General features: G+C 49.7%; 1 protein-coding gene across 1 annotated transcript; it reads right to left on the minus strand.

The window, feature by feature from the left end:
• Positions 1–134: 134 nt before the first annotated feature.
• PITX3 (paired like homeodomain 3) lies at positions 135–22,171 on the minus strand. The gene is made up of 4 exons (XM_056494801.1): positions 21,887–22,171; positions 7,439–7,579; positions 2,637–2,842; positions 135–1,649 (listed from the first exon to the last, which is right to left on the minus strand). Exons 2-4 carry the CDS (start codon positions 7,545–7,547, stop codon positions 1,086–1,088), a joined length of 879 nt encoding a protein of 292 aa, XP_056350776.1. The 5' UTR covers positions 7,548–7,579; positions 21,887–22,171; the 3' UTR covers positions 135–1,085.
• Positions 22,172–22,293: the final 122 nt, after the last annotated feature.

The following is a 22,293-nucleotide window of genomic DNA, read 5'->3' on the forward strand; positions in this document are numbered from 1 at the left end:
TCAGCATCTGTTCCAACTCAGACTGTCTCATGCTGGTGCTTCTAAGGATGCTCACCTTTACCTGGGCTGCTTGCACTTGATTTCAGAATCTTCAGATGCAGGTTTGTGCTTTCAATAACCACACAAGCAGAAGCTTAAAGGATTTGTGCCAACTTTTATTATCTTTTTTGGAAATGGGATTTGGGAAAGGGAAAGAAATGTGCAAGGAGGAGCTGATTGTTGCAGATGGGGATGTTTGGGATGTATGCTGGCAGCAGTGTGTCTGACCAAAATGACTGAATCAGTAAAGCATGACAGCCAGGACACTGCCTCGGTGGATGTGCTTCCTTTATAGGGTTTTTGGTTTTAAGGTCTACTTTGTAGGTTATTTCACATTCAAAACAAGAAAGCATATTTTAATGTCTCCATATGTATTTGTATATATAAGATAGATATATATATACACACATATTTTATATTCTTACAACCCCCAGCTCCTAAAGGTTTCAAGTCTGAAGGGCCATGTGTACATATGCATTATAAAGAGATGCTAATTGACTGAGACAAGGCTTCCTTATACTGGCTGTGTGATAAATAAATGGGCAAGATATCTTTCATCAAAATCCTCCACATGTGCAGAGAATATGGTTCAGCCAAACACCAACTGGCAACCCCCCTCAAGCTGTCTTGTCTCTGGCTATTTCCTGCAGGGGTGATGTGAGGCTGCCTGTGCTGTCCCAGGAATTTGGGGAACTCACCCCTGTGGGGCTTGGAGGGTCAGATTGAAACATACTTGTTTGTGCTGCCCATGGGTCAGGCATGTTGGGGCTCCTATTTCCCCATGGGGATTTTATTTTACCATGGAGGAGAAGGTTTGATGGGCAAGAAGGGAAGGGGTTTTGAAGGGGAAAGACAGTCAAAATTCACCATACAATAGACAAATCTTCATAAAGGTTCGTCTGCCTGCTCGTTCTTTTCTCTTTGTCTCCCTGTCTCTCTTATGCACTTATGTTCACTCATTCTCTGCAGGACGTACGCTGTTGTAGGGCTAAAGGTCTCCTTTTGTCAGGCTAAGGTCAAGTCCCTGGTTGGCAGAGGGCAGCCCTTCATACAGGCCTGTCCACGGCGTACTGGCAAGGGCTCAGGTTGGAAGCTGCTGTCTGCACCGCTGGGTAGGTGAAGTTGGCGTGCTGCTTGGCCTTCAGCCGCAGGCTGGCCAGGCTGGAGTTGCACGTGTCCCTGTACATGTAGGGGCTGGCTGTTGAGGCGTAAGGACAGGCACTGGATGAGACAGCAGAGTTGAGGCTTGGGCTGTTCAGATTATTGATGTTTCCCAGGTTGTTGAGGCTAGGGGCCGGTACCCCGGTCACCGCAGTAGGGACCATGGATGAAGGCATGGTCATTGAGGTGATGGAGCTGGGTGGGGAGAACATGGGCTGGGAGGAGAGGGGACTGACGTTCATGGAGTTGAAGAATGGAAAGCTCTTGGCCGAGAGCGGACTGCTGGCAAGCCCCTTGGTGGCCCAGTTGTTGTAGGAATAGCTGGAATACATGTCATCATAAGGCTGCATCAGTCCATTGAACTGGGCTCCAAAGCTGTTCTTGCACAATTCGGCCTGTTGATTCCTCTCTCGTTTCCTCCACTTAGCTCTGCGGTTTTTGAACCAGACCTGCAAGAGAGAGAGGGAGGGCATGGGAATTGCTCTGGCTGACCTGACAAGGGGCCTTGCCCAGCAAGACAAGAGTTGCTGAAGGGCAACAGGGAGATGGGAGGCTGAGCATCAGGAAAGAGCTGCCGCAGGATGTCTGGGCTTCAGGGTCTTCTCCCAACAGGAATCACCAATAGGTCTTCAGCCAACAAACAAAAACTCAAACCATTTCACAACACACAGAGTAACCCACCTCACTCAACAAACAGATGCCCTTTATACACGAAAAAGAGAGGAAAATACTTGCTGTATTTCCAAGTGACCACAGCCAGGAGGAGGGGTTGGAATTGGGTGACTTGGGAGCAAAATATTTGGGGGATGTGGCTTGAAAGCTGCTAAACAAAGGAAAGAATTTCTCTTCTTTTGACTTTACCTCAGGACTGGCTTGGAGTGGGGTATTGTAAGTCTGTCTTCTAACAGGAAAACCTGTTAGTGTCAGAGAAGTTCAAACAATATAACTTCCTAGGGCATGGAAGCTGCTGGAAGGCTATTCATGGTGCTGCTAACTCATATTTCTAGTTGCAGAGAGAAGCTCTCACTCCAGCTGGAGCCCTGCCACACCATGCCTGTGACTGCACATTGGTTTGGGAACCCAAATGAGTGCCCTCCAGCAAGGGTAAGGCTGGGGAGTGATGATACTGCAAGGAAGGGGTCTGCTGGGTTGAGGCAGCCAGCTGGTGGGGCTCTGTGGGGCTGAGCTTGGGCTTAGTATCTACCTGTATAATTGCAAGGTGACTCTGGATGGGGAAGGCACCACCAGCATGGGGTATGTGTGTGGCAGGATGTGTCAAATCTCAAGTGCAGGCTCTGATGAGGTGTTTCCAAGACAGGGAAATTTTCTATTCCTCCTAATTCCTTCCTTGGTTTGGGGACAGCTTGGTCATGTATCACAGCAGGCTTCTTCCCCACAAGCTCAGGCCCAGGAAGGTGGAAGGGCTGCAACCCTACCCGGACTCGTGCCTCTGTCAAGTTGGTCCAGACTGCAATCTCCTCCCTGGTGCTCATGTCTGGATAGCGGTTTCTCTGGAAAGTGGCTTCCAGCTCTTGGAGCTGCTGGCTGGTGAAGTGTGTCCTCTGCCTCCGCTGCTTCTTTTTGAGCGAGCCGTCTTCAGGGTTGGAGTCATCTGTCTGGTTTTGCTGGGACTTCTCAGTGTCTGTGCCAGAAACAGAAAAATGGGGGAGACCCCCTGAGTTAACTTGAAGACTTGGATGCACTTGGGATCCTATCCTTGGGGCAACCAGTGAGGTCCCCTTCCACTGCAGCCACCAGGAGTGGTCCCATCTCCCTCCCTTGAGCTTGCAAGCAGGCATCCACCCAGCACCAAAACCAATGCCCCCTTCATGCAGCATAGTTTGCCTTTGTTTAACTGCCATAAGATTTTAGCTTCCAAGTGACTGGATTTAGATTTTCCAAACTTCCAATATTTGGATTTCATTTATCACAGTTCTCATTGGAGGGGATAGTGGTAGAGCTTATCTAGATCAGAAGGTTCTTACTCTGCTTAAAACTCTCTGCCTAAGTTTTTCTGTTCAGAAAAACTGAACAGAAATTGACACTTGTGGCACAACAAAAGATCCAGTCGTGTTTCTGTGGACAAGTGATGGGAAAGGGCAAATTTCAAATTGATAGTAATTAATTAAACCTGAGGAGCACGAACTTTCACTCCCCTTCTTGTTCCTTTACATTCATACCTAGGTGCATATGTTTTGATTTTTAAAAAATAGGGAAAGGCCCTCTCTAGACCTTACCATGAAACACTCTAGCATCTCCCTATCTTTCTACCCCTGCCCTCCTCCTAATTCACAGATCCCTCTCCTAGAGGCAGTGTCTTTCGTTTCACTGCCCACTAAATGAACATCTCAAAACTCTCCAGTGTTCACACTGATATCTCACTGAAATGTACAGCTTAGCCTTCTTCTGGGCATCAAGTCCATGTCTGCATGCTGAGCTTTTGGCTGCTGTGGTTAAAGGTGGGCAGCCAGCTGCTTTCCTGTGCCACAGCCCTTTTCAGCAAAAAAGCAGGCAAAATGCAAATAGGGACAGAATGCAAATACAAATATCTTCTGTATAGTTGTACTCCACAGAGTGCCCAACTGCTCAAATGTGACACTTCCTTTTATGATGGAAGAAAGCTATAGCTTGTGTTTAACTCTGCTGGGAATCAAGATAAGACACCATAGAGGAAAATTATTCCAGTGAAAATAATGTTCAACTCCTTCCTCTGATCTAGAAGTCAGGTGAAGCATTTCCAAATGAAAATCAGGTCTTCAGTAGGAAGAGGAGGTGTTCTTTTACAATGGGAAATAGTCATGTAAACTAAATAGAAATTTTTGCAAATAGCTCCCAAACTGTTCCACTTGGAAGAAGAACCTTTAAAAAAAATCCTGGCATCACTCTGCTAAAATTGAAATTTTTGTTTGGTTGCAGTTCTTTGAGTGGAAACTAGTTTAAAAGGCTTCAAAGTCCAGAAAAATCTGGTACAGCCCCTTAAGTAAGGAGGCAAGGAGTCAGCAGCCTGGAATACAGTTGAGGCAGTGAAAAAAAGGATTCCACAAGTCAAACGGATGTGCTCTGGAATAATAGTCTCTGTGTTTTCCATTTAGTTTTTATGGGGCATGTGAGAGGCCTAAAAGCATCTGAGTCCCCCCAGAGACTGCTGCAGGGCAGTGCTGTGCCAAGAGTAGGTGTTTTAGTGGGCCTCAGACCTGGAAGATGTTCCTGTCTCGAGAACCTGGTGCCACTACCCGGTTCTTATGACAGCCTGTTAATTCAGAAATATTTTCTTGCTGTTCCTGGAAAACCGTCCTTGTACTTGCCTTTCTTCAAAGAGATCAATGCTGGAGTTGCAGAGAGCATTTGTAGGAGAGGTGCTTGCTCTCCAGGGTGGAAACCCTGGGTGTGGTCAGTGGTTTGTTCCCCACCAGCCACTTCTGCTTCTGTAGCAGGTCTGATGCTATCCACCAGCAGGAATGTGAGTGCAAGGAGAGTGTGATGGCCATTGCTCACAGCAGCTGGGTACAAGTTGGTTCTTCTGAGCAGGAAGGTGCTATGTCCTATTCTCAGCATCAGGACCAGTTTGTGTTTCCATCTAGGGTGTACCTGTACAAGAACTTTCCCATCACACTCTTGAAACAAAGCCACAGGAATTGAAAAGTGGAATGAAAGAGCTTGGTTGTGGTCTTGTGGTACTCTTCTCATTTTTATGAGCACCTTTTGGATCTCATATTCAGCAGAACTCTTGGAAGCATACTCTTAATATGGATTTTTATAGAGGTTCTTGCCAAGGAGATAAATCTGATTTCTCTAGGTCAGTGCTCTAAACCAGTATTGGATGCGGGAGATTCCTGCACTATCTATCTCCAAAAGAGATTAAATGTGGAGTGGTGCCACCCATCTGAGCTAGTTATTAGGAATGGCTCAATACAGATGAACAGACAACATTTGGTTTATTTGTTCATCTGCTGAGCCTGGGTTAATTAGGAGCCTGATGCACACAGGCAATGTGTTCTCATCAAAATCCCTGACAAATACTCATTTCCAAAGGGGCTGCTGTGAAGCAGGAGGCTGTGCCATGATTGGGAACTGCCCAGGACTGCCCTTCTTCACCCAGGAAGAAACTATACCAAGAGGGAAAGAAAATGGAGTGAAGCTACCACTGGGTGAAAGAGATCACAATGTATCATTTGGTATTCCTCTTCTCAACACCCTCTGGTATTCCTACTTTCCATAAATCTTAAGTCTAAGGAGAAGTAGGAATCCCAACTTTGAGCCTTGAAAAATCTCTGTTCGTCTTGGTGTCCTCTTTGTTTCCATACCTGCTACCTGTGCTTCTTTCTGTGTGTCATCTCTTTTCTTCAAGCAGGGAGTAAGTGTTCTCTGTAAAAGGTGCAGAATTTTGACTGATTGTAGTGGGGAACCAAACCATGGCAATTCAGGGAAAGAAAGGAGCCCACAGGAAGGATGTGGGCTTGAATCCATGCTGAGGAGCACAATATGGGGAGATGTGGGGCAGTTCTTTACCTGCCTCACTCCTCACCCTTGCTCTCCCCTGACCCGTGCTGCCTGATGAAACATAACAGAAGGGGATGTCACAAACCATGTCTTACAATTGGAGGACACTTGAGATCCCTGAGTGCTGAATCCAGACAAGCAAGGATTGTGTTCACTTCCTCAGGGTCTCCGACATGTGTAGATGAATGAAGCAGGGCTAAGGAGAAGTAGGGAGGGCTGCTCTCTTGAGGGGAGTCAAGACGTGCAGGAAGTGCAGCCCTGCCCCTCTGCCAGGAAGCCCTTGATAGCCAGCTCTATTCTGCCTGACACTGCTGATGCATGATGCAGAGGCCATCAGCCTCTGGTGCAAAGGCACAAGCTGCCAGCATCTGCACACAGGTAATGCTGACAGTCACCTCCCAGAAACATTTTATTTCTAGACTGCCTAAGACAGTGGAGAGTGATAAAGCCAGGCATCCGACGTTTATTGTCACCCCGAAATAGGTTGTGGAATATATCTTCGCCCACTCTGTGAAATGACTGTGGCCATAGCTGGAATTAGCTGCTCATGCCTAATGGAAAGAAAAGTCAGTGCCTGAACTGGCACTTCTACAGCATGCCAGGGTGGGCTCAAACTTGAATGGAGACACTGCCATGCATCCAAAACAGCTGACGAGGAGCCACTGAGCTTGGGGATGTGCCCAACTAAGGTACATGTGGGGAATTTGTTGGGTGGATTCTCTGACTAGTTATCCCAGTGTAACTCCCTTCATGATACTTTCTCTGGGGAATTTTAATCTGCATCATTATCCTTATTAGCTTTTGCATGCGGGTGAGCCTAGAGGCTTTACACGGAGAGCAGTGGGCTGCCCAGCACTCACTCCTTCATGCTGACACCAGCAGAAGTGGCTTTGCATTGTCCTGACACATCCAGATTAACAAGGGTTGGAGTGGTAACTGGACAGATGTAAAATCCAGAGGAAACTATAGCATTTGGTAGCTGATTTCTGAACAATTGTGAATGGTGACATTTCTTATTGGTGACATTTCTTATTCAGAACCTGATTAAAAATTCAGCAAGTTTGGGGTTTGTTCTGCCTTTGGGAATGGTCAGAGGTACCTCTGCAGGAGAGCAGCAGAGCAGTGCACCAAGGCACAGGTGAGGAGACTTTTTCAGTTGAAGCAGGAGCAAGACAGTGTTCTCGTTCATCTTAATGTCTGAATCTGGAAAGTTCAGCCTAAGGTTTACCTTTACCATGGAAAGTTTAAACCCAAACAATTTAAACAGAAATTAAAAAAAAAAAAAAAAAAAAAAAAAAAAAGAGCCGTTTAAAATTAGGTGTAGCCTTCTGTGCCTTGGATACTTTCTACGTTGTGGGGAGTGCTCTCCCGCTCTGGGGATCCTGTTTAGGCAAATACAATAAAATCTTGCTTGGGCTGTGACCTTGACTTGCCTGGCTCTGGCCTGCTATGGGTTGTACCCTTGTGAGCAGTGGCTTCCTGCAGCCAGGGCCAGATCACCCCACCACTGGGATGATGCTCTCACCCCTCCCAATAGCTGTCACTGCAATATGGACCCGTATGCCTTTCCCCTGCTTGCTGGCCCAGCCATGCTGCTATGGCATTTTGCTGACTTCCAGTACAATGGGAAACTGTCCCTCTGGGAGCATTGCAGCTAGCTCCTGCAAGCCACTGGCCACCCAGATCCACCCACAAGGATGGGCCAGGGTTTTTCTTGTATCTTGAGCCTTGCACTCACCGCTGTGGTCCTGCCCTTTGCAGCTGTGCTCATGTTGAGGAGTTCCAGAGTCTGAGAGAGACAAGGCTGGGCTGCGAGCCTCCGCATCTGCCAGCAGGTTGAAATCCATGGGGTAGGGGTGGGTGGTGGAGAAGGAGGAATCTGGAAAACAGTAGTCACAGGGTGATCAGAGAGATTAATGTGTGTGACCTCTCCCCACCACCTCCAGCAGGGACTTGCCTTGAGGAAAGGTCTAGGAAAAGGAAAGGATCCCTGTGTGATCCTTGGACACTTTGAGTTTCTTGGCTGGAAAATGGACATACTGGGCTTTCAGCTGAGCTTCCCTATAAATCAAAGATCATCTAGTGACACTTCTATTTGCAGCCTTCAGAGAAAGAGCCTCCAATTTATAGGTGACATTCAGACTGAAATAGCAACGCCGGGAGCATGCTGTGTAATGGAGATCTGAGGAAGTGGTTCTGGGCCAGCCAAGGGCTGTTAGCACCTTCCCTAGTCATCCCACCTCTCCCATCCTCCCTGCCCAGCTTCCCTACTCTTTCTCCCTTGTTCCTCCCCAAGCTGGCCAAGCCTAATTGAAGGTGTTCAGAGAGCACTACATGCACACGTCTCAAAAGAAAAGCATTCCTGTGCCTGGCACTGATAGGAAGGCACATCTGCCTGCACAGCCACTGCTGCAAGCAGAGACTCAGGCAGTGCAAGTGGGCTCTTTTGGGGTACACAAGGACCTCTGGAACCTGAATTAACATGGGAATCACATTTCACACACTTAGGTGCCTGGGAACGAGTGGTCCTGGCTACAGCAGGAGCTTGCTTCCAGCCTTTGATCATCCTGACTGGAGGCTCCCCATGTCCCCTCAGGAGACCGGCCTGTGCTGTGAGCCATCTTCCCTGGCTGAAAGCATCCCAACTGGAAAGCTGTCAGTGCTGCTCCCCACGACTGCAGGAACCACTGTGACTTTTCTGCCACATCATTCCACACCTCCCTCTGCCAAGATCAATTCTCTTTCATCATTCACTTCCTTATGGACCCTGCACCCTCCAACCGTATTGACTAAAGCAGCTCAGCTGAGAGCACCACTTTATTCTGGACCCCATTGGATACTCATGAAGAGGCAGACATGAGGCAGTAAGTGTTCCAAGCCTGGCTACATCCCCTTGGAAAGGTGATCTGGCCCTGTGTTAGCCTCTAATCTGAATTTTGGATCATAACCCACCAAAATGCGGGATGTTTCAATGGCCACCGGTGCACAGTTTATGAAGGCTGGATCACTTTGAGGGAACCATAGCAGGTTCTGAAACTTTGGCCACTCCCAGCTGATACCTCATCTTCCCAGCTAGGGATCCTTTTCCTCTAAGACAAAACAGCTGAGACACTGTGCCAGGATCTGGGACCCTTGTGTTTAGGGAAGTTTGGACCAGATATTTGGAATTTTCAAACTTTAGGTGGAGATCAGTTGTGAAGGCTGGATCCTGGGTGGTGAAGGATTGCCCAGCCCCTCAAATCCATGCATTTGAGGGAGGGAATATGCTGAAGACAGTTTGGACTGTGTTAGTTTTTAGACATGTAAACAAGAGATTAATCACATAGCTGTTGCACCTCATTTGGAGGTGGATGACTGTGACTAAGAATGTATTTTCAGAGCTGTCTAAAGCCTCCTTTAGACAATTTGCACAAGGCTGCTTTCAGGGCCTTATCAGGGCTGATCCCCATACCAGTAGTGTGCTATCCGGGCTGTGATGAGAGGGAAAGGAGTCATTTTTTATCGTTATTTGGCTGCCTTCTGCAGCAGATCTCACTCACAAAATCCCTGCAGTTTTCTTTGCTCTTCACTTGACCTTCACCCACTGCCTCTCCCAGGTACTGGTGGGACAGTCTCAACACCGACCTCAGTCAGTGCTCTCTGGAAGCAGCACCTAATAAACCAGGACCTGGTTCTGATTTCCCAGACCTTTGCTCTGGTCTGGGCTTCTCCTCCTGTGGGACAGAACTGGCAGGACTCTGGCTTTGCCATGAGGATGGTTTCCATTTCCACTTTGTGGCAAGCCTGACCTTTGATGTCTGCTGGCTGTGTTAAGCTCCTGGCAGCAGCCAGGCACAGCCCTGTTGCATTCTGCCGTGTGTACATATATGAAGTGATGTGACAGGGGCTGTGTTTTCTTTAATACCTTTGCATGGAGTAGAGGAGTCCATCTGCTGCTGATATTGCCATGGCTTTTAGCATTACTCTCAGAATTATGCAGAAACGCGCAGTGAATTAATTCCATGGATTAACTCTTGATTAAGATGTGTGTCACTTTGCTGTCTCAGAATTTATTAAGAGCCCTTCTTGAGTCTGCAGCAGATGGAATTTCTGCCCAATGTTTGTAGATGATAATTTCCCCTCTTCTACAGCCATTTGCATATGATTGCATCTGTCAAGCACAATTTCCTCTCTTCTAGAGCTTGACTCTGTACTGGACGATTTAAGGAGGAATTCAGATCCTTGCCTTGCTGTAACTCAAGGACAGTGTCCTCCTGTGCAGGGTCCTGTTTGCTCTTTTTGCACATCTTGCATTTCTTTCATCTGTACAAACTAAAGTGAAGACAGGAAAACCACGGGGAGTATCTTACATAGATAGACAAGGTTTCATAGGTGTAAATGACAGCAAAGGTACAAGGCTGAGAAGAACCCAGTCCTGGTATTTGAGATTTATGCCCCATCCTGGGCTGCACCAATGCAGTGGTTGCAAAGCTCATCCAAGCTGCTGGACACAACATAACATGCTTGGCCTGCCTCAGAGATACAGTGGGCACTCAGATTAAAACTGGTTATGAAGTGTGGCCACTATTCAAATTTAAATGGGGACTTATGGCTGAGCACAAGTTTGCTTTGTGAACTGAATTTAAACGAGGAGGATTTCAGAGAGGAGATGTTGTATGTATATATGTAATTGCATAACCTATTTCATGTGCCATATATGCCTTCTCAGTTTGCCCTGAGCAGATCATGGAGAAGCAAAAGCAAGAGGAGAGAGGGATCTTATCAGCATGATTATAAAAGTGCAAAACTCTGCAATGGTGACAACATGTGAGCTCTGTACCAATGTATTTACCCAAAGGCAACCCCATGCTACTGACATGAAAGGCAGTAAGGTATTCTTCTAGATGACACAGCCCTTTTGGATTTCAGAAAATGAGCTTTTGTCCACATTGGCTAGATCTTGCTGTAGGCAGGGAATTAAGAAAATCAATGCTAAACCTTCATGGCATTTCTACTAAGTTGTTTGCCTGGTCTCAAGGAATCAGTGAAATGGGCACCTCAAAAATATTTTTAGATAAAATCAAATTTACCATCTTCATCTGACTCTTCATCTCACGTTTTTCTAACATAAAAGAACGGTTTCTTTAGGGACAGCTCCTGTACTTGCAATATGCAGCCAGGCCTGCTCAGAGGCTTCTTGCTCATGGTTAGCTGTAAAACTAGCCATGGCTCCCAGTCTGCTCCAGCACCTGCAATTCCTTCCATCAATGTATGTTACTGATAAAGGTTTCCAAACCTGTAACAAACACATCTCTTCTTCCAGTAACTGCCCATGTGCGTTCTCTCCTTGATGCCCATGTGAACATGCTGTGGACACCTGTGCAAGACCCTCTGGCCAGACACAGAATTGCCATCCCTGCTCCATGGGCATGTGGAGGGCAGGGGAAGAGCAGTCCTGGCTCCAGGCCTTTTCTCTTTCCAAATGCACGCCCTTTCTATTTCTATGCCAGTTCCCGACTGCCCAAACCAGGGCCATTTAGGCAGTAGAAGGAGGACACTGCTTCATGACAAGAGCAACCTTGTTGACCTGAAAAGAGAAACAAGGGTCCCTGTGACCCATCTCCTGGTACTCAGTAACACACTGCTCCATCACCTGGGAGCAAAGAGGCTGTTGCTTGTTGTTTTTTTTCCTTTGAAGGGTTGGGAAGGAAACATAAAGGCTGACTTCAAGCAAAGTAAGGCTAATAACAGTGGTGGCTTTTGTGATGTGAGTCTTGCCCGTTGAGAGCTGCCTAGTGAGTGACTGGTGTGTGCTGCTCGACTCTGCACTGCCATCGGGGAGCAGGCTTCCTGCTGGACCTGCTTTGGCAGGTTGATCTGGAAGTGAAAAGCCGTCTCGCATTGTTTTGGTGTTATTTGACTTCCCATGGGCACGCAGGGGTGCTTCAGCAAGAACCTGATGCTTCAGGTTCCAAGATAGCAGCACAATGACCACTGATGACCCAAGGATAGGAGGGAAGCCCTAAGCTGGCCTCTCTTGAGCAGATCAGCACAGCTCTGTGGATCTGTGAGTTTCCTACCTCCAGCCAGGGCCAGGGCAGCTGAATCTTCTGCTTGGAATTGCTGATCTCCACAAAGAGTTCAGGGCTAGCCCTCAGGCTGAAAGGTGCTCTGCAATCATTTGGGGGGAAGTGTCCTTTCATTCTTGCATCCCCTGAGGTGAAGGTATGATGTTACACTAGATTCTTAGGGTCAGAGCTGTCTCTTCCTGCTCCATCAATCGAAGAAGTCAAACTGCTGCTGATTGCTTCACTTCTCCCATGCTCATCTTTTCTGTGTGCTGGCTTATTTTTAAGAGAGATAAAGATTTGGGACCCTGTTTAAATGTACATTTTTGGGAAGATGAGCTACCTCTGTACTTTGGTCCCTGTGAGGCGCTGAGGTAAGGTGGAACAGGCCCTGCCTCTCCCTCTGCTCTTTGTCAAAGAGGGAGTGATTGAGAGTGTGCCTGTTCCCTCACAGAAGAGCATTTTGTTCTCTGGATGCATGTTTGTTCAGGCAATGGTGCCATCAGAGTGCCTATGGGCTGGAATTACAAGTGCCACATCAGCACAGCACATGAATCGTGCAGCAATCAAGAGTCAGATTCTCTTTGCTGGCCAACACGAGTGCTGCCTGTGAGGGGTTCTTTCCCCATTGCTAGAAAGCAAGAAGGCTGGGGTGCAAAATGAGTTAATATTTGTTTCCTTGAGACTATAGAAATATAACTATGGGGAGACCAAGGTCACCCACTGCTAAACATCTCAGTGTAGCTTTAAATCTCTAATCTTAATGGAATTGCAGCAGGAACCAAGAGCAACCATTAATCACTGGAAGATAAACAGCAGCAGCCAACTGGTGACCCAGAGCACAGGGCCATTATGGGACAGGAGAGCAAGCTGCCTGCCTCCAAAAACATCAGGCTGTGCACAGCCTCAGGCTGCCTGAGCAGTGGTTTCGGGTGCACACTCAGAAGTGGATCATCGACCTCCAGCAAGGGCTGAGTCACAGGTTATAATAAACTTTATTTCTCGATTTAGTCCCTACAGCTGGGCACTAACCCCTGAGCTCCTGAAGATGGCTTCGTAGCGGTGTGTGCTGCTTTGAAGCCTGGAACACGATTTAAGGCTTTTATTCCTCTCATCAGTAAGAATTGCCAAAGCTCCCTGAGGCTTTGTCAGAGCAAGTTGTCTGTCACTGCCCCACACATGGATTGGGCTGCAGAGCACTGAGAGCTGTGCATGGTGTTACAGAACTGCAGTAGCCCAGGCTCTTGCTGCCAGGCTTCCTGGCCACAGCCAGCAGCAAGGACCTGAGAGCTGGCAGCTCTCTGATGAAGGGGTCCAGGTTATTTCTCTTTTTGTGCATGGCTCTAAGGAGAAGCTCCCAATAATGTGAGGTGGGAAGAGGGTGAGGAGGTAAGGTGCTGCCACTGCCTTATGATTTAGGTAAAACTGACTGTTCTGGGATTGTATCCTTCATCTCAGGAATCAAGTAAATGAGTAAATGAGCATATCTGAGCTGGTGGAGGTAATGAAGCAAAATTCTTTTAAGTGCTTTCAGATCCTCAGATAAGAGGTGCTAGGAAAATGCCCAACCTTGCTGGATACTGCCTAATGCATTTCCTGGGGGCTGGAGGTAGCCTGCAAGATGGGATCAGGCACTTGCTTCCCTCACTTTGATGTGAACCTCCAGCTGCAGAGGAGGATGATGGCTGAAACCTCTTCTCTGGGCAGCAGAGGGTTAATAAACTGCCTGTATTCCAGAGGATTATCACAATGGAAATGTCCCAAGGATTGACAGCTCCATACCCATGTCCACAGCAAAAAAAGCCCACAATGGAATGTGTCCTGTTCGCTTATTTGGGGCTGCACTATGCCCCAGTGCTGTGGAAGCGCCCTGATGTCACCATGCCCCATACACAGTGCGTTGTTCCCCACAACAGGTGTGTCTGCAGCCCCCCAGACTGGTGCAGACCCTGCCATGCTGAAGCATTGGGTTCTGCAGAGGCAGGGTAGTGTGCTTAAGCTTGGCTTAAAGCAAGTTCTTTGCAATAGTATCTTTGGACCTCAGTCTACCCTTAGCATACCTGGATAGTTTCTGAAATGGCACACACAATTTGGAAACAAATCGCTAATCTTAGCACAAAAGAAAAGCCCTGCCAGACTTTCTGCAAAGTTGGTTTTTTCCCTAAACTAAACATTCCTAGTTCTTGCATTCTTGTAAGAATTGTGCTTCAGATCTTACGGTGTCCGGCTGTGTTTCCAGTGTCCCTTGGATGCTATGCCTCAGTGGGGTGTTTGGCACCTTGGATCTATCAGCCAGGACTGGGATTTTCATTCTGACAGATTGTGCAGTTATGTTAATAAGGCTATGCTTTGTTATGGCTTACTTTGTTTGTTAGGCATCTGGAACAAAATATATCAGCAAAAACTCGGTTTTGCCCAAACAACTTTTGATCGCACAAAGTTGCTGGCATGGTGTGAATCCACCATGCAGGAGTGCTACGAGTGAGAGTACAGTCTGCAGTTATGGGAGAAGAAAAGTCCTTTAAGGAAATTAATCCCTTTGGTTTAGGGGAGGGAGAAAAAAGACTGATTTCAGTAAGAAATTCTGCCTGGGAAAATCTTGCAACTGAAATGACGAGTCTGCTAAAGCGGAGTGCCAGCACTGGTGTGGCTGGAATATACTGACTCTCTTCATCCCTACATGCCTTTGCCCACTCGTGCAGCCCCATCAGGCTGGCTCCAAAGCAACTCGTGCCACTACTGAGGGATCTGCCTGCATCTGCATGAGACAAATACCTGCACAGCCACAGTGTACAAGGATCGTGACCCACTCTTGCGGAGCCGGGAGCAAGACGAGACAGTGGTGAGCCAGGATCCCGGGCAGGAACGAGAGGTGCAGGCAGCCTGTCTGCAGCTCAGCCGAACACGCGCTGCTCATGCAGCAGCAAAGGCCACCGGGGCCCGGCATCAGCAGATCGGTATGTGTTGCTGTATTTAGTTGGGCGATTGTATAAATTTGACTAATTATTCTGGCAGTCAAAGGAAACTGGCCTGATTCCTATGGGGGCTGTGCTTGCAGAAGCTGGGCAGGGTCATTTCTCTATCTCTGTGGCTGTAAAGTTGGCTCATTTTAGGGAGGCCCAGATAGCTCTGTGACTCCAGCTGCTGTTAGGAGATTTGTATGCAGATGGAGGGCAGTGGATGAATCAGATGTTATTGAAGATGTAAATGATTCTCAAAATTAGTAAACACGCTGAAGAAAGTTCCTCATCAGGTGGGTAATGCAGGGGGTTGAAGGTTGGGATGGATGCCCTGCCACCAGCATGTCACACCTCTATGTCTGACCTCCATGCACTGTAGAGCTGCCAGTGTCTGCCACCCCTCACCACTTCTGAAATCCTTTCTGGAGAACTTCAACTTGATCATAAACATTTGTTCTATGACAGAACTCAGCAAAAGCAGCAGCTAGAAAGAAGCTTTTTTGGGAGGAGAGGTGGCACTAGGTAGTTCTTTTAAAACAACCTGTCAGAGCTCAGTGGGTTGCAGAGCTGCAAATGGAAAAGGGGTAACTGCCGGGAGCTCTGTGATGGCCCCACCAACCACCATGGCCAAGGAGCAGCTCTGTTAGTCAAGGAAGAAAAAGCCCAGGAGCTGCTGGCTTACTCCAAGGGATGTGTTGTCTCAGTGCAAACTCGCAGTGCTGGAGGGAGCCAATGTCTGCTGTGCTTGGCTGTAAAGTTTCCTCATGATTTGTCTTTTTTTCCCCCTAAGTAATTTGTATTTGATTTTTTTTTTTTTTTTTTTAAAGCTCTCTGGCAGGAAGATCTTTGCAGAATGAAGACTGCCGTGAATAAAACAAGTGGATGATCTCAGCTCGCAGTATCCCTCCCCTCTTCCTTGCGATGCTGCAGCTGGTCGGGCTGGGGCAGAAGGAGGGTGGCTCCGGGAGTGATGCTGGAGCTTGTTCGCTCTCGACACTCCATCTTTATGGACCTTGCAACATGCCCTGAAGGTCAGCCTGTTTACCCAGACACCGTTTGAAGGGGCCGAGGGCGGCAATTAGCAAACACTGCCGGGGCCGATCCCGATCCCGCAGCGCTTCGCCCGCGGATCCCCGCTGTCCTGCCGTACACCGCCGCCAACGCTGTGCGGATCGGGGGCGAGGAGGAGGAAGGCTGCTGGGCGAGCAGAGAGGGCTAGCAGCCCTTCTCCCGGGGCCTCTCGCCCAGCGGCTCCACTCGAGACCGTGGCAAAATGTCTCGCGTCCCTAAATCCAAGGAACAACACATTGCAAAAGCAAAACCAAGAGGTTTGACTGGGAATCCTGAAATGTGGGAGTGTGCTGCCTAAGGACTGTGTACAAAGTCTGCCTCTTTTTTTGTTTCGGTTTTTTTTCTTTTTCCCTCCACCCCTACTTCACCTCCCCCCGCCAAATCCTCAGTTTTTCCATCAGCTCGAGGCCGCGTCCCATGCGGAGCCCTGGGAGGTAGGCAGTTTGGGTGGGTAGGAGAGGAAGCTGCGGAGCCCTCATTACTCAGCCAGTCTGGCCCTCGGGCGATCCCATCAAAGCGGCTCGGAGAGAAAAGGGATGGGGCAGAAGGAAGTGAGCCATGTCACAACGCTGCTGCCTGGGTCACACCACGTCCCGGCCACGGGCCAGCCTGCTCCGGGGACGGGGCTGTGCAGCCAAAAATGCCTCTGCCCGCCCAGACCCTGGCACCCTGAAAACCTCTGCTGCAGCTCCAGGGCCAGGGCACGGCTTTCCAGCCTCCCGCCCTGGTCTCCGACTCGGGCATATTTGAGCTCTGTTATTAAAACCCACCCAACACAAAGTAAGCTGTGAAACCCCTATAAATGGGACAAGAAAGTCCGTATTTTTCATCGCCTGGGTATTTCTCTCTGCTTAGGTATGGATCCATACGGAGGCTGACCTTTATAGCTTAATTAATTTACCATAACAATCTAATTTTTAAAAATTATCCTAATAAATCCCGTCCTCTAAAAAGTCTTACTTATTTTGGAAAAATAAAAACTCCATACATTTAGTTAAAAAAAACAACAACAACAATAACAACTTGAAATAAATGCAAAAAAAACCAAACAAAAAAAAAAAAACAACAAAAAACAAACAACCCAAAAAAAACCCCCCAAAAACAGAAACTAAAAAATCCAAATCCAACTCATAGAACTGGAAGTTGGGATATTGTGGCACCAAAAATAAAACTGATGGAACAAAAAGAGAATTTCATGTGGTTTTCATTGTCAAGTCTAAGCTCAGAAACAAACAGGAAATAAAAATGGCTAAAACAAAAGAGATTTCTTTTAAACTGTGTTCAAATCTAAGTGGGAAGCTGCTTTATGTGGGAGGGATTCTATGTTTATTTGCTTTTCAAAAAAAGGAGTAAATAAAAATGTCCACATGCAGACAGGTCAACTTGATTTACCGTTAAATCCTCATGTTTCACAATGGTCATTTATAATCAGTTTTTTAAAAAGAAAATTAGACTCATATAAATGGCAGCATTGCAAAGGGGAGAAAAGGCAATGCGTGGTGGGAAGGCTGCTTCTGTTTTAAATAAGGTTGAAGAGAAGAAGGAATGGAAAGAGAAAGAGGAGAGGTGGAAGTAACTGCGAATCTCTAGTTATTTGTTTTATTCCATCTTCGTACTTTTTCAGTTTTTGCAGAGAGCTGGGCAGGTGCTGAGCCTTCCAGCCTGTGCTACACCATGGAAGCTCCCCAATAGCAATTTAATGTATTTATTTGAAAAGAACAGCCTATAGGATCAGTGCTATGTGATTCAGAGTGGCATACATGCTATATCCTCCCAACAGGAGTATTCCTTAGGCTCTCAAATTTGGGATTGTGAACTTGTTTGATAGGGCTTTACAAACAGAATCTTAATCACAGTAGCTCTGATGGTGATTTTTAGGGGATAATTCAGTGCACATGGGGCCCAGCTCCCCCAAGCTGGGGATCAGCTAAGATCCCCAGTTACTACAGCCCCATTAATGCATCTCAGAACATTTTGAATAGTTGAAAAAAATCAGAGGGACAAAATTAATATCAGTTTCTGCAAATCCAGCTCTGGTTTCCCTCCTCTTTTGCACTATTCTAAAGGGTGTAAATGCTTATTTTCTGGTGGAGCTGTGGTTTAGGAGATAGCAAAGAGCATCAGATTAAGGGTCAAGGAACAGAGGCTGTATTTCTGACTCAGATCAGGTAATTCTGCCAGAGCTCAATTTCTCTCTGCTCAACAGGGATATTTCCTTCTGTTGCTAAAGCATCCAGAGGTCTACGTATAGAAGAGCTAGGAGGCTCCCGAGGAGATCATAAGCTTCAGCTCTTCAGAAATGAACGTTCCAAAGATGAACCTACACCCTGCAAATCAGTGGGAAATTTCCTGTTCAGGGGCAGAGGATTGGCTCTCTTCCTGAATCTGCTTGGTAGTACTCTGACACTGACTGGAAGGGAAGTGTCATTGCTCATTCCCCACCTCTTTTTAAAGCTTAATAACAGAAATGTCTCTTCGCTTCTGCCCAGCTAGACCTCCTAAGTCTTTCCTGAAAAAAACTTATAATATTTAATTTTTTTCCCAAAACCCGACAGATCTATTGCTAACCATCCCACAGGAATCGCTCTGGCTAGGCTGCCACACCTGTCCTCCTCTGGGGTCAGAGGGAGATGAGGATTCAGGCAAATCCTCTCCCACAGAAGTGACCCCCCTCTTTGCTGAGTCTGGCCCCGGTCCCTTGTGCTGCCAAGCTTCCAGGATCAGCCTGTGGACTCCCTTAAATGCCCTAAGGAAGCCCAGAGCTAATAACCAGCTTCATTCAATTCCCAGTCACATTATTATCCAATCTGCCAGAGGCATTAATATTCAGAGGTGAGGCGGGAGGAGGGCAGGGGTGCTGGTGAGGGGGAGCAGCACACAAAGAGGAGGAAGGGAAGTGTGGTGGACTGGCCTCAGAAATATTCCTTCTCCAGCCGTCCGAAACCCCAGCCTATTTCAGCCGGGTGTTGACAATAGAGGGTTTTTCCAACAGCCTCAGCACGAACTTTGATACCAGCTGGTAGAGACTGTTCTCAGCCAACAGCAAATGCCCAGCCTTGGCACAGCCTAATGCCCTCAGCCCCAGTGGTCCACAGCAAGAGGGGGAGCTTTGCTATTTACTTAGGGTCTGATGGCAGAGGGGGCAATCTCCCATTTTTAAACTGCCAGATAAATAGCTGAGCCTGATCAGAGATGCCACAGCCTCCTGTTTCTGACCCTCCTCCCTCTACAGCCCCACAGTCTCATCCCGTTGCCTTCCTGATGCAGGGTGCACAGCTTGAAGCCAGCAGTTCTCCCCATCTGGGACTTTGTTCCCAGACCCAGGTACCTCCCCTGTCCCCAAGGCCAGGGCACATGTGCCAGGTCACGAGACAGACCTCATGTCCCCTGGTCATCTCATCTTCCTTTTGGAGCGGTCTCCTAGATCAGGTTACTGGCTTTTTCTTTTTGGCAGTCTCCAAAGTCAGCCTCACCTCTCAATCTCAAGGTTTTGGGTAGCATCTGACCGGGAGAAAATACCTTTTTTTTTTTTTTTTTTTTTTTTGCTAGCTCTCCATAACATTTACCAATACTTTTGCAATCTAGTCACAGTTTGCCAATCTATTAATTGCCTGAATTAAGCCCTTATAGAAATGTAATAGATATTAAGTGAGGCTTGCAATAGTTTCTCTGACAAAGACTAATGTTTTTTTTAAACCAGTGCCTTGGACAGGAATATAGGTGGGCTTCCATGGGCATAATCTGGGCTGTAGGTCAAGCAAACCCAGGAACAACAGTAACAGCAGGAAAACCACCGCCCTTACCCAGATCCCTCTCCAGGCTGGCAGGGAAAGACATCTCTCTGTGAGGTTCTTTATGAGGAGTACTGGGCATAGTGTGAATATTTGCTAGTGAAAAATAATAATAATAATTTGAAAAAAAAAAAAAAAAAAAAATCAAACTCTGCTCTTCTTCAGACATTTATGAAAACTAAAAGCAGCTACCATGATCGGACAGTCCCTCAGGAGCCAGCAGGCAGCCTTTTGTCCCTGACAGCAGGGCACCATGAAAACCTGCACAAGCACCTATCCCCTCCAGCTCACCGGCAGGCTGAGGGGCTTGGACGTGGTGTTGGGAGCCAGCGAGACCCGATCCCATCACCAACAAGGTGATTCTTTCCCTGTCTTTGGAAGATGGGACAGGAACAGAGATGAGACTCTGTAAGACCCCTTCCAGAGCAGTTGCTTTTAGCATCTTCTGAAATTGCACATGGGAGAGAGCCATTTCACCCCTAGAATCCTGTCTTCCAGGCCACGGGCCATGTGTGGAAGACCCACAAGTTTGTCTGAGAGACACCAAATTCCTCTCTGCTTTCAGCACTGGATTCCACTTAGAAAGTGGAAGGATCGTGGGCCTCAAGCCGTCAGGCTGCTTCCCTCCCAGGTGAAAGAACGGGGAGGAGATGAGGAATTAGTTCTGATTTCTGCACGTCCAGCTCGAAGCATCAGACGGGTGCGGCGGCCGGGGGCTCACTGCCGGGCTCTGCGGGGCAGCGGCGTCCTAAAGCGGCTGTTCCTCTGCGGCTCCCGTGCGGAGCCGAGCTCTGAACACGGTAACCCGGCGGGCCGGGCGGGGAAGGGGTGCGAGCCCCGGGAGCTCCGGCCAAGGCACTGCTGCCCCGAGCTGCCCAACCCCAGCGGGGAGGAGGGGGGGCTGCGGCAGCCCCCGGCAGCGCCTCTGCAGGGCCCTGGCGCTGCCGGGGGGGAATCCAGCCCCCTCCCCGCTCGTCTCCTCAGCTGTCCAGCCGCGGGGGCGCCGGGTGAACGGCCGACAGGTGTGCCCCGCTCGGCGGCACCGGGCCCGCCGCCCCCCTCCCTGAGCCCGCTCCAGCAGCTGCGGCGAAGCGCCGGCATCGGCCCCCGCCTCGGCCGCCCTCCCCCGCCGGAGCCGCGGCCAGCCGGGACGCACCCGTTCCTTACTCCCGCTCCGAGGAGGAGGTCGGGGAGAAGGACAAGGGGGTGCCACACTGGCGGGCTGGCTCTTCCCCCGGAGCCGCACTCGTTGAGCGGGAAATAGACGGGGCAGCGGGCAGTACTGGCCTCCGTCGGGAGCCCGCTACAGTTGGCCCGGCTTCCCGGGCACTCAGCGGGACGGAGGGACGCCGCTCTGCACCGTGCCCCCGGCGCCGGGGAGGCGGGAGAGCCCCGTGCAAGCGCGCCGAGGCCCGACAGCCGGTTCCGCCCGCAGCCTCCCAGCGCAGGGGAGGCTCAATGCTCCCGGCAGAGCTCCCTCCCCGCGGCCCGACCAGGTCTCTTATTCCCGGCCGAGTCCCTGGAACCCCATCCGCCGGCGCGCCGCAGCCAGCGGCCCCCCGGGGCAGATTCGCTCCGTCCGCGGAGGCCGGCTCGCTTCTCCCCGGCGCTACAGGGAGGTCGGCTCTGCTGTAAACAGGAGCCAGCCCTTACATAAATATCATTTATCCAACTGTCCAAAAGCCGTCGGGCTGCCTTCCTTTTCCCCGGCGACATCTCCCCGCCTCTGTTCCCTGCGCTTTTCTGCCCCGGACCCTGCAGACAGCTGAGCCGCATCCCGCAACGCCGTTATTTACAGCGAATCCCGGCTAATTTAAACAGCCCCTGCTCCGCTCGCCCGAGTGGAAAATGACTAAGTTTAGCAACCACAAGAGATTACAGCAGCGCTTGTGGGGAAGGGGCCCGCGTCGGCCCCGAGGGGACGGTCGGGGCTGCGGCACCCCGACGGTGGCGAGTAGGGGGTCGCCGGGCCCTACAAGGGCAGAGCGCCGCGTCCCGCTGCCAGACGGGCAGCGCTCCCGAGAGCGATGGGGAACAGTTCGGCCGCGCACAGCCCCGGGACCCTTGTGGAAGGCAAGACACGGCTCTATCCGCCCGTTCTCACCTGGCTGCCGCCCCTTGACCCACGGGAGCCGATGGAAAGCCGTCCTCGTTCGGGACTGGGGCTGACCCCGTGCTGCCGAGCAGAGAACACCGACCCACCCCGCCGGGGATGCTCTTACCCTGTGCCAGCATCAAAAAGGTTACGGCCGGCCGGGCTAATATGAAGGGGCTTAGAGAAAAGGAAGGGGAGACGCTTGCCCGGAAAGGCACTTACAGTGGCTCCAGATGCGGGTTCGGCTGAGCGGACTTAATCCTGCGAGAGGGGCGAAACTGCCCGCCGCCCCACGCCCCGGGCTGCTCTGCTGCTGTCAGAAAGTAAATCCCCCCGGCTTCCCAGCCACTCTGCACGTCGCTGCCGGCCCGCAGCTCACGGGGAGGGCGGAGGCGGAGGGCGCCGGCCGACTGCCTCCCATTCACCCTGGCCATTCACTTTATGGCGGGCGGCCGGCGCCCCCCGCCAGCTGCACCGGGCGCCCCGCTCCCGCCCGCCCCATTCCAGCTGCGCGCCCGCCGCCGCCCGCCCCGTCCAGCGCCGCCCGCCCCGGCCCCGCCCCCTGCCCGCGCCGCCCAATCGGCCCGCGTCTTATTTACATACGGCAGCAGCCCTGCTCTCCGATTGGC

Source organism: Oenanthe melanoleuca, chromosome 6, assembly GCF_029582105.1.
Source record: "Oenanthe melanoleuca isolate GR-GAL-2019-014 chromosome 6, OMel1.0, whole genome shotgun sequence".
NCBI classification, from domain to species: domain Eukaryota; kingdom Metazoa; phylum Chordata; class Aves; order Passeriformes; family Muscicapidae; genus Oenanthe; species Oenanthe melanoleuca.